Raw genomic sequence first — 14669 nt, forward strand, 5'->3', positions numbered from 1 at the left:
TAAAAAATTAAATAATTTTAAAAATCATAGTATAGATGTTTATTTTATCTTAGGCAAAGTTTGAGAATTTTAGCTTCACAGGAAGGGAACTGAGTGCTTATTGAGTAATTTTGTTCAACCTACTAAACTATAAATCTTACTAATCAGTCCTGATGAGGATATAGTATTATAGATTCATTGGGGAAACATTTGCATAACCTTAACATCTTAAAATCATTTCCCTTCTTTAATTAGACTGTTAACCTCTTTTATTCTAGAATATTTACCTTGTTTTTAAAGGTCACCAAAGGAGGATTATTTTACAGCCTTCCTCAGGAGCCTTTTCTATCATGTAACAAACTCTGTTAGAGAATTCTTCATATTTTCCTAAGGAAAAAAATGTGAAGAACTCTTTCTTTTTTTCTTTTTATTAGTTTTTACTTATTTTCTGGAAGATTTTCTCCTTGGAAAAGTCAGGGAATAAATATGCATTCATATCATACATTTCTTTTTCTTTCTTTTTTTTTAAAATTAAAATTTTTCTTTTATTTATTTATTTTTTATTATAGCGTTTTATTTACAAAACATATGCATGGGTAATTTTTTTCTTTTCTTCCTTTTTTTTTTTTTAAATAGTTTTTATTTACCAGATATATGCATGGGTAATTTTATAACATTGACAATTGCCAAACCTTTTGTTCCAATTTTTCCTCTCCCTTCCCTCTCCCCTCCCCTCCCAGATGGCAGGTTGACCAATACATGTTAAACATGTCAAAGTATAAATTAAATACAATATATTTATACATGTCCAAACAGTTGTTTTGCTATACAAAAAGAATCAGACTTTGAAATAGTGTACAGTTAGCCTGTGAAGAAAATAAAAAATGCAGGTGGACAAAAACAGAGGGACTGGAAATTCCATGTAGTGGTTCATAGTCATCTCCCAGAGTTCTTTCGCTGGGTGTAGCTGGTTCAGTTCATTACTGCTGTATGGGTAATTTTTCAACTTTGATCCTTGCAAAACCTTCTTTTCCAAATTTTCCCTTCCTTCTCCCCCACCCCCTCCCCTAGATGGCAGGTAGTCCAAATACATGTTAAATATATGACACATGTTTCTTTTTTAGCCTATTCTTTTTTTTTTTTGGAATTAATTTTGTTTTGTTTTTATTAATTTTTATAATTATAACATTTTCTTTGACAGTACATATGCATAGGTAAATTTTTTACAACATTATCCCTTGTATTCTCTTCTGTTCCAAATTTTTCCCCTCCTTCCCTTCACCCCCTCCCCTAGATGGCAGGCATTCCCATACATATTAAATATCTTATAGTATATCCTAGGTACAATATATATGTGCAGAACCGAATTTTGTTGTTGTTGTTGCAAAGGAAGGATTGTATTCTCAAGGTAAAAATAATCTGGAAAGAGAAACAAAACAAAACAAACAAAAAAAACCAATGCTCATAGTTTACACTCATTTCCCAGTGTTCCTTTTCTGGGTGTAGCTGATTCTGTCCATCATTGATCAATTGGAATTGGATTAGCTCTTCTCTATGTTGAAGATATTCACTTCCATCAGAATACATTCTCATACAGTATCATTGTTGAAGTGTGTAATGATCCTCTCGTTCTACTCGTTTCACTCAGCATTTAGCCTATTCTTAATGCGGTTTGAGCGCTAAAAAGAAATACAGTTTACATTCATTACCTGGCAGAAGATAATCAGTTCATATGTCAGAGCACAAACAATAAGAACTATGGGGATGCAGGGGGAGAAATGATTTGTCACTTCTAATAGCCCAGGAAGTCTTTATGGAAATGGAATGTGAGCTAAGCCTTGGGATTGGTAGCAATTGGACTGGCAGATATAAGGGAGCAGTAGGAGTAAAGAAATGGTGGTGGGAATATACAGAGTGAATTGGGTGAGTACCATTTTGGAGGAGCAAAGAAAGGATTTGTGTGGTGCAATAATGTGGACTGAAATTAAGTATATAGATTAGGCCCAGATAATGGAGGACCTTCAATACAAAGCTAAAGATTGGGATTTTATCTTTTAGGCAAGGGGAAATTTTTAAAAATTTCTGTGTAGAGGAATGAAGCAATTTAAAGTATTTTTTGAAACTAAGACTTGGCAGAAGTATATACAGGATGGAAATTAGGATTGCAGAGAAAAGATGAGACTGGAAAAGGAAGGGAAAGGTGTGGAAAGGGGAAAGGAACAAGCATTTATTAAGCACCAACTGTACTAAACAGTTTGTATATGCACAATAATGTGAAGTCATGCTATTATTTTCATTTTACAGTTGAGGAGACTGAGGCTGACAGAAATAAAATAATTTGTCTGTATTATACAACTAATGAAATGTCTAAGGCCGAATTTGAAGTCAGATCTTCTATCTACTCTGCCACTAAACTGAAAACCTATAAAGATTTATTCAAAAGTGGGAATGGAGAAGTTTGGCAGATGATAGTCAAGAGAGACATTATAAAGAAATGTCATAAAAGAAAAGTGGAAAACTGGTCTGTGGAATGTTTAAGACCCTAATTTATTATACCTGCTCATGATATACTACCTGGGAGAAAGTCTTGATACTAGACCTTTTCACTTCATCCAGTAACTCAGTTCTTGTAAAATTATCACCCCTGATATTTCTGGCTTCAGAACTGGAAAGATTCCATATTTTCTTCTGGGCAGGAGGTGTTTGCTTGAAGAGAGCTCTGTTTGCATAGCAATTCCTGGGGTCAGGGCTCATCTGACACTGGCTGAGCTAGTAAACCTGAGCTAATGACCACTTGCTTATTGGCTTATAGAATACTTTGCTTTGCATTCTTCAAATGGGGGGTTGGGAACAGGAAAAGAGGAGTAAAAGAAGGAAGAAAACTGGAAAAACTGGTTAGTGTGTGTTCTTTATTTTTTCATTGCATTGGGAGTGTTGTGTTCTCATTTAAAGTATTGACTTGCTATGTTTAAAATTTAGCTGACCATATGTTAGAATCCACATTTCTTTAAGGGACAAATGTCCCTTTGATAATTGTATTTTTCTTGGTGGAATAAAGATGAGTATTTGATGTAGGCATTTCTGTAAGAGGATGGGTCATTGTCATTCCCTTGTTTTTTTGTCTTCTCTGTGGCTCTTCAGACAGTATAATGGGCCTTAATTGCTAAATAATGCAGTATGCAGCTTCATTTGCTAGTTATAAATGATAGAAGAAAAATAGATTTTTTTTTAGTATCTCTATAAATATGTCTTTTGGTACTTCTTTATTTCATTGCTATTAATTTATTTCATGTCCATTAGTAGATATCTCACAGTTCAAGTGGGTAACTGAGAAAGCAGAAAACCCTGTAAACATTATTTTTAGCTCCATATCTCTATGATCATTGGATAATAATGATTTTAAATCTACTATGTGCCCTATATGCATTATCTAATTGAGAATGTATTATCCTAAGGATGTTAAGACTCAGAGAAATTAAGGAATATCCATGTTCACTTATCTAGTTGGGGTCAGAGTCAGGGTATGAACTCAGTTCCTTCTAACGCCAGGAAACTGGTGCTCTATGGGCTATGGGCTAACTGGGTTCTATCCACTTGTACTCTGACAGTTGGGATCATTCCCCCTAAAATATACTTTGTGTCCCTAGTTGAAGGTGTTTAGCCTTTAAATGGGAATGTGACTTAAATGCAGGATTTGAGAGAGGGTTCTGATTTACACTGAAACATAAATGAAGTTGGGTTAGGGCATGCCCAAAGAGGGGAAAAAGAGAAAGAAAAAGGAGAATCTGGGAGAGTAAAGACAAACTTGACTAGATTTGCAGTTTTCTAAGCTTGGCCCTGACTGTGATTGAATACTGTTGGTCATGATTTTGGGAGCTCTACATGGACTGAAGAATATTCTAAATCATCAGAGAAGGATTAACATTATTCAATAGGATTATAATGTTTGGTGTAGTTTATAGAATTCTCATTCTTTGAAACTTGGATATGCAGGGTAACTTTTGATCAGAATATTGAAATAATTAAGAGCATACCATTCTTTTACCAAGTTGTTTGATAATTTTTGTACATAGTGCAAGATAAGCTGATGTTGGAACAACTATTTCAAGTTTATTGAGTGTATTTGCTTGTGCCATGGAAGAAAGCTGACTGAATCTTTTCTGACATAATAACCTGGAAAAATGTCTCCAAGTCCTCCTGAAATTTGAATTACAATTAGACTTAAAAGATGCCATTAACTTTTTACAGGTCAGTCTTATGAAATCCGACTTCTAGAGAATCGGAAGCTGGGAGATTTTCAGGATCTCAATACAAAATATGTGAAGGTAAGTAGATCTGGAATCCCTTCTACTTCTTGGTACCTGGAAACCTTGGGCTTCAGTTTGAAGCTCCGAAAGCCTGGATTTGGGTTGACCTGTCATAGGAGAGACTGGAAAGTTTAATCCTGTAGATCTGTGCCTTTTTTTCCCTTCAGAACACAATTAATGGAAAATCAAGAAATATTATTGAGGGACTGGAATGTACAAGTCACTCTTATGCTGGGTCTTCAGAGGCAACACAAAAATTTTAAGCAATTGTCTCTTGCCTTTAAGGAGGAGCTAGCAAGAATGATAGGATTGACAGATGAAAATATAACTTAACAATACAAAGAACTGAATAATAAATGGATATAGAGTGATACAGTAATTCTATAGAAAGTGAAGGGGTAAAAATCACTTTGGGCTAGAATGGTCAGAGAAAGCTTGATGGAGAAAGTAAGATGTAAAATAGGCCTTGATAAGTTTATAGAAAGTGAGAATAAAGAGCAAAGAAATTCTGGTAGGGCCAACAGATGAATCCTCTTGGTGATCCTGACACAAATTTCCCTTTGGGGGCTTTCTTTATCATAGAGTATCATTCGTGTGGTTTTCCATGATCGGCGGCTCCAGTACACAGAGCATCAGCAGCTGGAAGGCTGGAGATGGAGTCGACCTGGGGATAGAATCCTGGATATTGGTGGGTTTCTCCTACTTGGGATTTTGTTCAAATGTGTAGCTTAAGAATTTACAAGAAAATGAAATTACTGTGGCCTGGCATGATTAAGAAAATGGGATATGAATTGAACTACGGTAGGTTTAAGTAATCAGAAGACAGAGGGGAGGATTGAGGGCATGGCATTTCAAATAGAAATGGGAATCTAAAAAAAATAGATAGCTTGAGGAGATTAATATAATAATAATAAGTAGTCTTCACAAGATACATATATTTTATCTCATCTGATCTTTACAACATCCCTGAAAGACATATGTTACCCTCTTTTTATAGATAGAAATCGAGGCTAATGGAGGTTAAATAACTTGCCCAGGGCTACACAACCTGCAAGTTTTTGAGGTGCATTTGTTGTCAAGGCTGATAGTTTATCCACTTTACTACTCAGATATCCTTGCTATAAAAGGAATGAAGGGGAGTCAGACTCTAGGGAGTCCCTGCTTGTTCTTGAATGTCAAAAGAAGTATGACATAATGAAAGCAATGTTTTGAGATTGATCCTGTGTAAAATAAGTTTCTCTATGATTAAAAAAAGCAAAACACAACAAAAAACCAAACCAAAACAAAAACAAATGTGTATCCTTGAAGTCTAAACTGTTTTGACTCCTTCCCAAGTAGCTATACTTGATCATTTGATGTCTACTTCTATGGATACCGATCAGTCAAATCAAAATTCTTAATTATAGGGGCAGCTAGGTGGTGCAGTGGACAGAACACCAGCCTTGAATTCAGGAGGACCGGAGTTCAAATCTGGTCTCAGACACTTAACACTTCCTAGCTGTGTGACCCTGGGCAAGTCACTTAACCTCAGCCTCAGGGAAAAAAAAATTCTTAATTATATAATAGCCTTATGCTAGGAACTGTTGGGATACAGATGAGTATTACATAGACCATGCCCTTAAAATTTTTACATTCTATTTGGGGATATAATCAAATATGATCAGGGTCAAATGAGTGATGCAGATACTGTCACAGACTTTCAGAAAAGGAAAAATGCTTGTAGATTGATGTGGTTTAGGAAGATATCATTAAAAAGGTAAGATTTCATTATATTTTAAAGGATGGTCATATTTTGATAGAAGATTACTGGGTGGTTGGGGTGGAGTACAGCATGAACAGGTTCAAGATCACTTGGCTAATATCTTTCCATGACTTCCCTGAATGGATTTGAGTGGGTTTCTTAGGCTATTTAAAAAGTTGTTATTGTTATTTTGCATAGACATCCCCCTCTCTGTTGGCATCTTGGACCCCAGGGCCAGCCCAACACAATTAAATGCAGTTGAATTTCTGTGGGATCCTTCAAAAAGAGCTTCAGCATTCATTCAGGTAATGGTCATGTTTTGTTTTTCTTATCTTAGGGCTAATAACACACACAAATATGGCATTGTTTCCCTTCTCAAAACAAACCCCACTTTTTCCTCCAATATTTTCTAAAATTAGTCCCTCAATCAGTAATAATTGAGTACCTAATATATGCTCATCATTGTGCAAGGTACTGTGAGATAAACAAAATGAAATGATTCTATGATGAAGGACCTGAAGGTTTTTGCCCTCTTGAGAGTTTGTAATTAAGTAAGATAGATTTAATATGCAGCAATTATATACTTATTGAGTGTTTAACTGGTGTTGGTGATGACTCTCAGCACAATAAAAATTCAGAGAAAAGAACTCAGTTTAGTGTTCAGTACTTGGTAAAATTGGAAGAACCCCGTATAAGACTTGAACTGGATTATATTTATTGAGAATCTAGGACTATGACCATGTGAGTGGAAAATACAAGGACATGGATAGAAGGTTGGGGCAAGGGGAAGAGGTAGGGAGAAAGGGGACAGGGAGGAGGAGATTTCATTTGGAGGAAGAGCATAAGCAAAAATGCTCAAAGATGGGAATAAGCAAGATATGTATAAATTTAGATAGGGCAGGATGAAGAAGATTCTGGAAGGGAGCGACACAGATAGTGAAGAGATTAACTAACTAACTAACTGGAGCATAAAGGTATGTGTTGGAAAGAAGTAGGAGATAAAATTGGCTTGGAACCAGGTGAAGAAGAATTTTGAATCCAACCAGAGATTGAATAGGCAATTATTTGAATGATATGATGAAATATGATTTAGCTTGATCTTTCCATTTATATTGCCATATACTTATTTGCTTTTCTTCCAGGTACATTGCATCAGCACAGAATTCACCCCCAGGAAGCATGGGGGAGAAAAAGGAGTTCCTTTTCGAGTGCAGATTGATACCTTTAAACAGAATGAGAATGGGGAATACACGGAACATCTACATTCAGCCAGTTGCCAAATCAAAGTGTTCAAGGTGGGAATTAGTCTCTTTTTCTTTGCTTCTCTGTGTTTAAATCTGTAAGTCTTCATGCCACTCGTATTTTACTATTGGGTGTAAATATGAGTCTTTATGGCGATGATTTTGCTGACTGGAGGGAGAGGAATCTCTTGGTAGAAATAGGGTCCAATTATCCTGGAATAGTCAGATTTTTTGATAACTTTCAGAAGCAAAAACCTACAAGCTATAAAAAATTTGGCTTATCTTGACAAGAATTGAGAAATCTTCAAGTTACAGTTTTTATCCCCAAATATTCCCCAAATGGCACTGCAGAATTCAATTTTTCTGTGCTCACTCACAAATTTTAAATTGGGCTATCTTGGTTTGTTTCCAGTTTGTAGAGCCTGTGAAATTGTATTGGATTTATGTTCTTTTTTGTTTTTGAATTATGATTTTTAAAAATAAAGACTGTTGAATAAATGTTGTTATTTAGGCTGGAGTTAAAATTAAAAAAAAAGATTTGGTAATGGGATCTGAGGAGGAAGAACAATGACCAGCAATAATGGAAGCATCATGTAGAGTATTAACCTCGAAGTTAGGAAGAACTGGGTGTGAATCTTACCTCAAACACTTAATGGCTGTGTGACACTGCCCAAGTCTTGTAACTTCTATGTGCTTCAGCAGGAGCCACATCTGTAAAATGAGAGGATTGGGATTTAGTGGCTCCTTAAAATCCCTTTCAGCTATAAAACTACAATGCTATGATCTGATGAATAGCAAGGAAGAACAGAGCTGTCTCCAAATAGAATGTCTCCTTGTATCATGTCATGAGCAAACAATTGGACAATCCCTAGCTTCCTTATATTTTGTGAATATATTATTTCTTTCCAATAGAGTGTAAATTCCTTGAGGGCAAAGGATATTTCATTTTTGTCTTAGTATTCTGAGATCCTATCACAGTGTCTCACACATGGTAGGCATTAATAAATCCTTTTGAAGTGAATTGAATTAAATGATGGAGATTCATATTTTTAAGCAGGAACTTCACCCAGGTGAATTTTGAGGTACCTTTCAACTCATATTCTAGTTCTATGAAGTAGGACCCGAAGCATGCAAGATGAATGTATTTAATAGCTTTCTTTTTCCATCCAGTTTTGGGAAAAGAAGCCACTCTTCCCTTCTTTTGCTCCTTTGCATGTATCATTTCTTTTTCTGGCCATATGTTTCCTAAGAGGAAATAGAAAATCTACATGTTTACTATCATGTCCCCAAAAAGAGGGTCTTTTAGGAAGAGTTGGGTCATTTTTAAGAGTTGCTCAGGAAACTAATGACACTTGTCTCAATATAATTAGTGCTTCATTTTCTCCTGCATTTCTGAAGTGTGAGTTGCATGTTCTAGGCAAAGTAAAAGAAGGCTTATTAGTCCTGGTTAACTAGATATGCCTTGGAGATACTGAACTAAATTATTTTCTTTCTCCTACTCTCCCAAACTTGTATGAATCTGGAACAATTTAAAATAATTAAATAGGACTATATTTTGAGATTTAAAAGTTAATCCTTTTGGTCGGGCTTATTAGACTACTGGATCAATTTTTTATCTCATTAATATCATGAAAGGATATGGACTAAATCTGATTTCACTGATATAGGGAATCCTCAGATGAGGAAATTCCTTCTACCAATGAGGATTGTCACCTTTTTTGTAACTTAAGTCATAGAGAATTGCCTGGAACAGCAGGAAGTTAAATGATGTACTTGCTCAGGGTCTTGCAGCCAGTATCAGAGGTAATGATAATGGACAGCATTTAGATAATGCTTTAAAGTTTGTAAAGCATTTTACAAATAGTACCTCATTTAACTCTTACAAAGATCAGATTGTTATTATCATCATTTTACAAAGGAGCAAACTAAAGCAAAAAATGGTTGAGTGATTTGTCATATAGCTAGTGTCCCGAGGCTAGATTAGAACTCAGGTTTTCCTTACTCCAATTCCAAAACTCTTATCACTAATTACCTAGATTCCAAACCTTCCTTGTTCTGAGGCCCACAGTCTTATTCATTGTATTACATGGAAGGATATGGACAAAGTTGAGGGGGATATCTTTTGTAGGAGGAAAAAAAGAATGGTTTATGGATTACAATCCTGTTAAGAACAGGGACCATATACTATATTCCTGACACTGTGTCCCAGTGGCTTCTAGGATCTAGTAAATGTTTGTTGTTGATGATAAGGTCTAGAAGAAGGAAAGGAAAAGTTTTATAGTTAAGAAAACTAAAGGGGACTTAAATGATCTGGAATTTTTTTTAAGGGATGTTAGAAGAAAGATCTTAAATATATATCTGTCTTTTTACCAGATAGAAGTAAATTACAGTGAGACATTTTGACTGGTCTTAAAGACAAACTTCCTTACGGTTAAGATAGTAAAAAAGTAAAAAAGGCCATCAAGGAAGATGACCCATTTTCCATTCCAATACAGTACTGTTTTATTAAGAAAGCTTCTAAGCAATATTTTCCAGCTTTTTTCATCTGTAAACTTGCCAGTACACATCAGGATAGGTAACATAGGGATTGGGTCTTGTAGAATTGGGTCCAGTTATACAGTTATCTAGATGTCAAACTATCTCCATCTCTAACTCTGATTATCTTTTGTATGTACATAAGCATATATACATGTAAGCTGTTTTTTACTTTTTTTCCCCCATCACAATCACTACAAACTCTATTCTTCATTTTTAGATTAGAAAATGGCAAAGAAGAGTGAAAAGAAAGGTTAGGAAATCAAGAGAAGCAAGGATATGTTCATGAAACCACCATGCAGTGATTGTTAAATGATTCTATTGAACCATTGTGTCTTATAGCTGGAAGGTACTTTAGAACCCCTCTATTTTATAAAAAGGGAACAAATTCCAGAGAGATTAAATGATTTTCTTCCAATAACAAAGATATGCTAGTGAAGGAGCTAGAAAAAGAACTCAAGCCTTTGGCTCCTAGTCATTCTTTTTCTGTTGGAGTTAGACAGGATCTTAAAATTTCCAAAACTGGCTTCACAAAATGTCCAAGGAGATATATATTTTTTTAACTTGATTTACCATTTGTCCTTCATATAAATAAAGCATTTAAATGAGTGTGGAATAGGGAGCAAGAAAATTTGAGTAAAATTGTAATTTATTATTTTTGCAACTCTTGAATATCCTACCTAAGGCCGTTGCCAGAGAATTGTAGGGGAAGCTCTTTTAAAATAAGTGGAATGGCTAGAAAGAGCCAAAGTTCTCTCTTTTTTTTTTTTTTTTTTTTTTTTTTTAAGACCTGTCCTCTGCAGGAGTTATTCTAAACTAACTAGTTGATTTACTGGAGTAGTTTCTATCTCTGAATTTAACACTTATTGTTATGCAACTGTGACTTAGGGAATGAGTAGGAGCTCCTCCCTTTGTACTACACTGAGTAACTAAGGACAAGGGTGATAAATAATGGCATGCTAGGAAAGGATTCCAGGTGCCTTACATGGTCTTCTCAGCATCTGAGCCTGTGCTCAGTTTTGGTTTTCACCTTGAAAGTCCTTTTCCTTTGAGATGCACTTGGCTTATCCAGGAGGATTGTCTTTCTTGGGTTTATCTATTGCAACTGAAACTGGTTCTCACATTCTATTCATCTGGCATCTAAATTCTTTTCCCTTTTTTACTTTTGCTGGCCCTAAGAGTAGGACACTGAGTGAATGTCTACATGTCTCTGAGACTGATCTCCCTTGAGTTACTTTTGGATCAGTATGAGGGTAGTGAACAACTAAAATCAAATTTAGCTATGACTTTTTATCATTAAATAAATTAGATTATCATAAGAAATATAGTCTCCTCTGGAATGATCAATGCTGCTTCTCTAAAGGCAAAGATGGATCTGAGGGATTTAGGCAAGATTTAGATTTGTCAACCAGAGCAGAAGCACAAGCTTGAATTCCCAATAATGAAATTCCCTTCAGCTTGTCTCTTCTACAGAGTTAAGCTAGGAGAAAATTGAGTACAAAATGAATTATCTGAGGGTTGCTTCATTATGTGTGTAGTCCACAAAGAACTTCAAATCTATTTGGAGAGAGACAAGCAAACATATATACATAAGAAATCCAATCACATGGGCAGCTAGATGGCACAGCGGATAGAGCACCAGCCCTGAAGTCAGGAGGACCTGAGTTCAAATCTAGTCTTAGACACTTAACACTTCCTGGCTGTGTGACTCTGGGGAAGTCACCTAACCCAAAGTGCCTCAGCACAAAAAAAAAAAAACAACAAAAAAAAAAGAAGAAGAAGAAATCCAATCACTGTACAAGTCAGCAATATGGATGATTGTTACAAGTCAATGAATGATTTCAGCTGAGGAGTATTTATGATAGATGTTAGTGGGAGTGCAAAAGGAGATAATATATACCTATATACCTATTCCCAAAGGCTTTTTTTTTTTTTGAGAGAGGATTGTTTTGTTTTTGCAAATTATAGCCTTGTAATAATAAAAATAATAAAAACTGGCCAATAGCCACCTGAACTCTTCTATCAGGCTTTGTTCTCTATGGGGAATTAAATAACAACATTACCAGTTATAATTATTTTTCCAAAGGAGACTATTTGTAGGATTGCTTCCCAAATTTCTTTCTTTAATTGATTAGGATCTTCGAAGATCACTGTAAAAAGGAGAGATTGGGAGAAGGGTGGTTGATAGATGTCAAGGAGACAATCTGAATTTGAGTTAGCCAGGTTTTACTTGTCTTGGCTAAATAAACTTGTTGCTCTACATTTGCAGCCAAAGGGAGCAGATCGAAAACAGAAGACAGATAGGGAGAAAATGGAGAAGAGAACTGCACAGGAGAAGGAGAAGTACCAGCCATCTTATGAAACTACAATCCTCACAGAGGTTAGGAAACCATCTATCCTCCTGAATGCCTTTAGGACATAAGTGTGGAGTTTTAGCTGGTTTTAGATTCTTGTGAAAATGCCCTTTTGGTATTGGAGCAAATATGAAATAAACCAACAACAAAAAACCACATTAAGGTTAAATAGTAACTTATTCTCCAATGAGTCTTAAATACAAATAACTAGAAGGAAGGTGATTTTTCATGTTTAGTGACTAGGATCCATTTTGCATCTTATTGCATCCTTCTTGCCACTCTCTAAAGTCAGGAATGTTTTTCAAACCTTCTTACTGTCTCAACTACTAGCTTTTACTTTTATGAATCATAGTTATCTCCTATTCTGTCTGTTCCTTTGGTTTTTCTCTGCTCTATCACCAACATACATCTTAATCTTCAGTAACAGACATTTCTTGAATAATTACCATGTGCTTTTCACTGTGTTAAATGTTATAAAGGTTAGGTTACAAGAGATACATGAGAATCCTCTCCCAACTTTTGGTTGGGAGATATGAAACTCATAGCTAACCAAAGGACATGAAATGCTGATGGGATAGTGTATCAAAATCAGTATCATTTGGACAAGATAATTTCTGAGATTCCTTTCTAATTCTTCAAGATTTTAGGATTTTCCCTCTAGTCTTTAGAATTTAGACAATCAGATCAACATAAACTAGAAGGCTTTATTTAAGAGATAGGGCTTCAATTTGGCCTTCTTTCTGTGATAGGTGGGATTTAAATAACTAGATAAGGAGGAAAAGAATAAAAGCCCAGAATGAAATAATGAGCTAGAAGGATCAGGATGTTGTGTTAGGACAATGTCTCAGAAGCTTGATGATAACCCTGGACAAGTCACTTAACCCTGTTTGCCTCAGTTTCCTCATCTGCAAAATGAGCTGGGAAAGGAAATGGCAAACCACTCTAGTATCTCTGCTAAGACAACCCCACATGGGGCCAGAGAGTCAGACATGACTGAAAAATGACTGAACAACAGCAACATCTGTCCAAGACTGCTCACTGTGCACTACTAGTGCCAGTGCAAAACATGGCTCCTGTCCTCAGGGATCTTAAGAAATCAAAGAAGGTAGTATATACTCAAACAACTAACAGTACAAAGTAGACTATTCTAAGAGCCCCAAGAATAGTTGTCATTAAGGATTATCAGTTATTCAAGTCAGTCAATAAACATTTACAAAAAGTGATTTCTATTGTTTGGGCAAGCCCAATCCCAATTTTCATTTGTTATGTGTGGAACCCTTACCTCGACAGTAATTGAGGTAGGAAGTCCTATTGTAAAACACAAACGTGAAAGAAAGCATAGTCTTCTTCTTAGGCTTCCTCTTGCCTTTGCAAATTGTAGAATGAGGCACCATCAAATTCCAACCTGCATTGGTTGTGAAGTTAAATATTTACCAACTCCATTGTTTAGAGGGTTAGAGTAAATCTTAAGGAATGCTACAAATTGATTCTCTACAAGGAAACACTGTTACAAGGAAGAAAAGGAATAGATATCAGAACTGTAGTATTTTTATTCTAATAAGCCAAATCTTTATGCTTTCTCATGAGTTTAGGAGACTCCTGTGTCAATTAATATTATCTCAATGTGATGATATGCTCTTTCAGGGGAGAGTTAAATACTCACATAGGTGCCTAGGAAACCATATGCATTCAGTAATTTCTTAAATATTTGTGGATTTGAATTGAGGGTAGTTGTCTCTTGGGTTCCATTTCTATAGTATTCACTACAGTGCAATGCATTTTTCATCTACCTCCATATAACTTGAGATCACTTTCTTGGTCATGCACATGAGAGTGATATTTCAAGACACCTTTTTAATAATAGTTATAATTTGACATCAAACAACCTAATGGGACTACCTAAAAGAAAAGAAAAAGGTAATCCCAATCAGCAAAAAATATCCTTTGCATTTGGTTTGCATTTCAGATTTCATACTTAAGCAGAGACGTACTTAATCTGACAGGTGAATTTCTCAGCATCTTCTCTCCTACCATTACTTCTGGGGGGAGGGAGATGGAGAAGAGAACACTGTTCATGTTTGGTTTTGAATGTTCCCTTGAAAAAAGGAGAAGATAACAGTGTTGGCACCAAGTCTACATTTTCAATGGCCCCAAAATACATTTGGGTCACTGCCGCTCTTTGCTCTGTTCTGACAGTGTTCTCCATGGCCAGATATTCCTTACCAAGTAAACAATGTCCCATCACCGAGTTACAACAGTTCTCCAAACAGCTTCAGCCTGGGAGATGGGTACGTCTGGAAATTTCTTTCTTTGAATTATGTGGAAAGATATAGGTTTATTTCTTCATCTTCCTTTATTTCTTTTGTAGCCCAAGTGTAGGGACATTGATGTATTTGGGAATTTTTGAATCAAAATATTTTATTTACTCTTATTTAATTGCTAATAAAAGAGGCAAATATACATTGCTTTTTGGTTTTTAGAATCTGCCTCCAGCATGATGAGAAAGATCAGA

At 35.6% G+C, this 14669-nt stretch overlaps 1 protein-coding gene across 2 annotated transcripts in view; it reads left to right on the forward strand.

Moving 5' to 3' along the window:
* TFCP2L1 (transcription factor CP2 like 1) overlaps positions 1-14669 on the forward strand; it is a 50145-nt gene that overhangs the window by 20768 nt on the left and 14708 nt on the right. For both annotated transcript variants that reach the window (XM_074301781.1, XM_074301780.1), the window contains 6 exons: positions 4228-4304; positions 4869-4974; positions 6226-6332; positions 7170-7322; positions 12073-12183; positions 14354-14445. In XM_074301781.1, the coding sequence (XP_074157882.1) occupies positions 4228-4304; positions 4869-4974; positions 6226-6332; positions 7170-7322; positions 12073-12183; positions 14354-14445 (646 nt within the window). The remainder of the gene's footprint in view (positions 1-4227; positions 4305-4868; positions 4975-6225; positions 6333-7169; positions 7323-12072; positions 12184-14353; positions 14446-14669) is intronic.

Source organism: Sminthopsis crassicaudata, chromosome 3 (genome assembly GCF_048593235.1).
Source record: "Sminthopsis crassicaudata isolate SCR6 chromosome 3, ASM4859323v1, whole genome shotgun sequence".
NCBI classification, from domain to species: domain Eukaryota; kingdom Metazoa; phylum Chordata; class Mammalia; order Dasyuromorphia; family Dasyuridae; genus Sminthopsis; species Sminthopsis crassicaudata.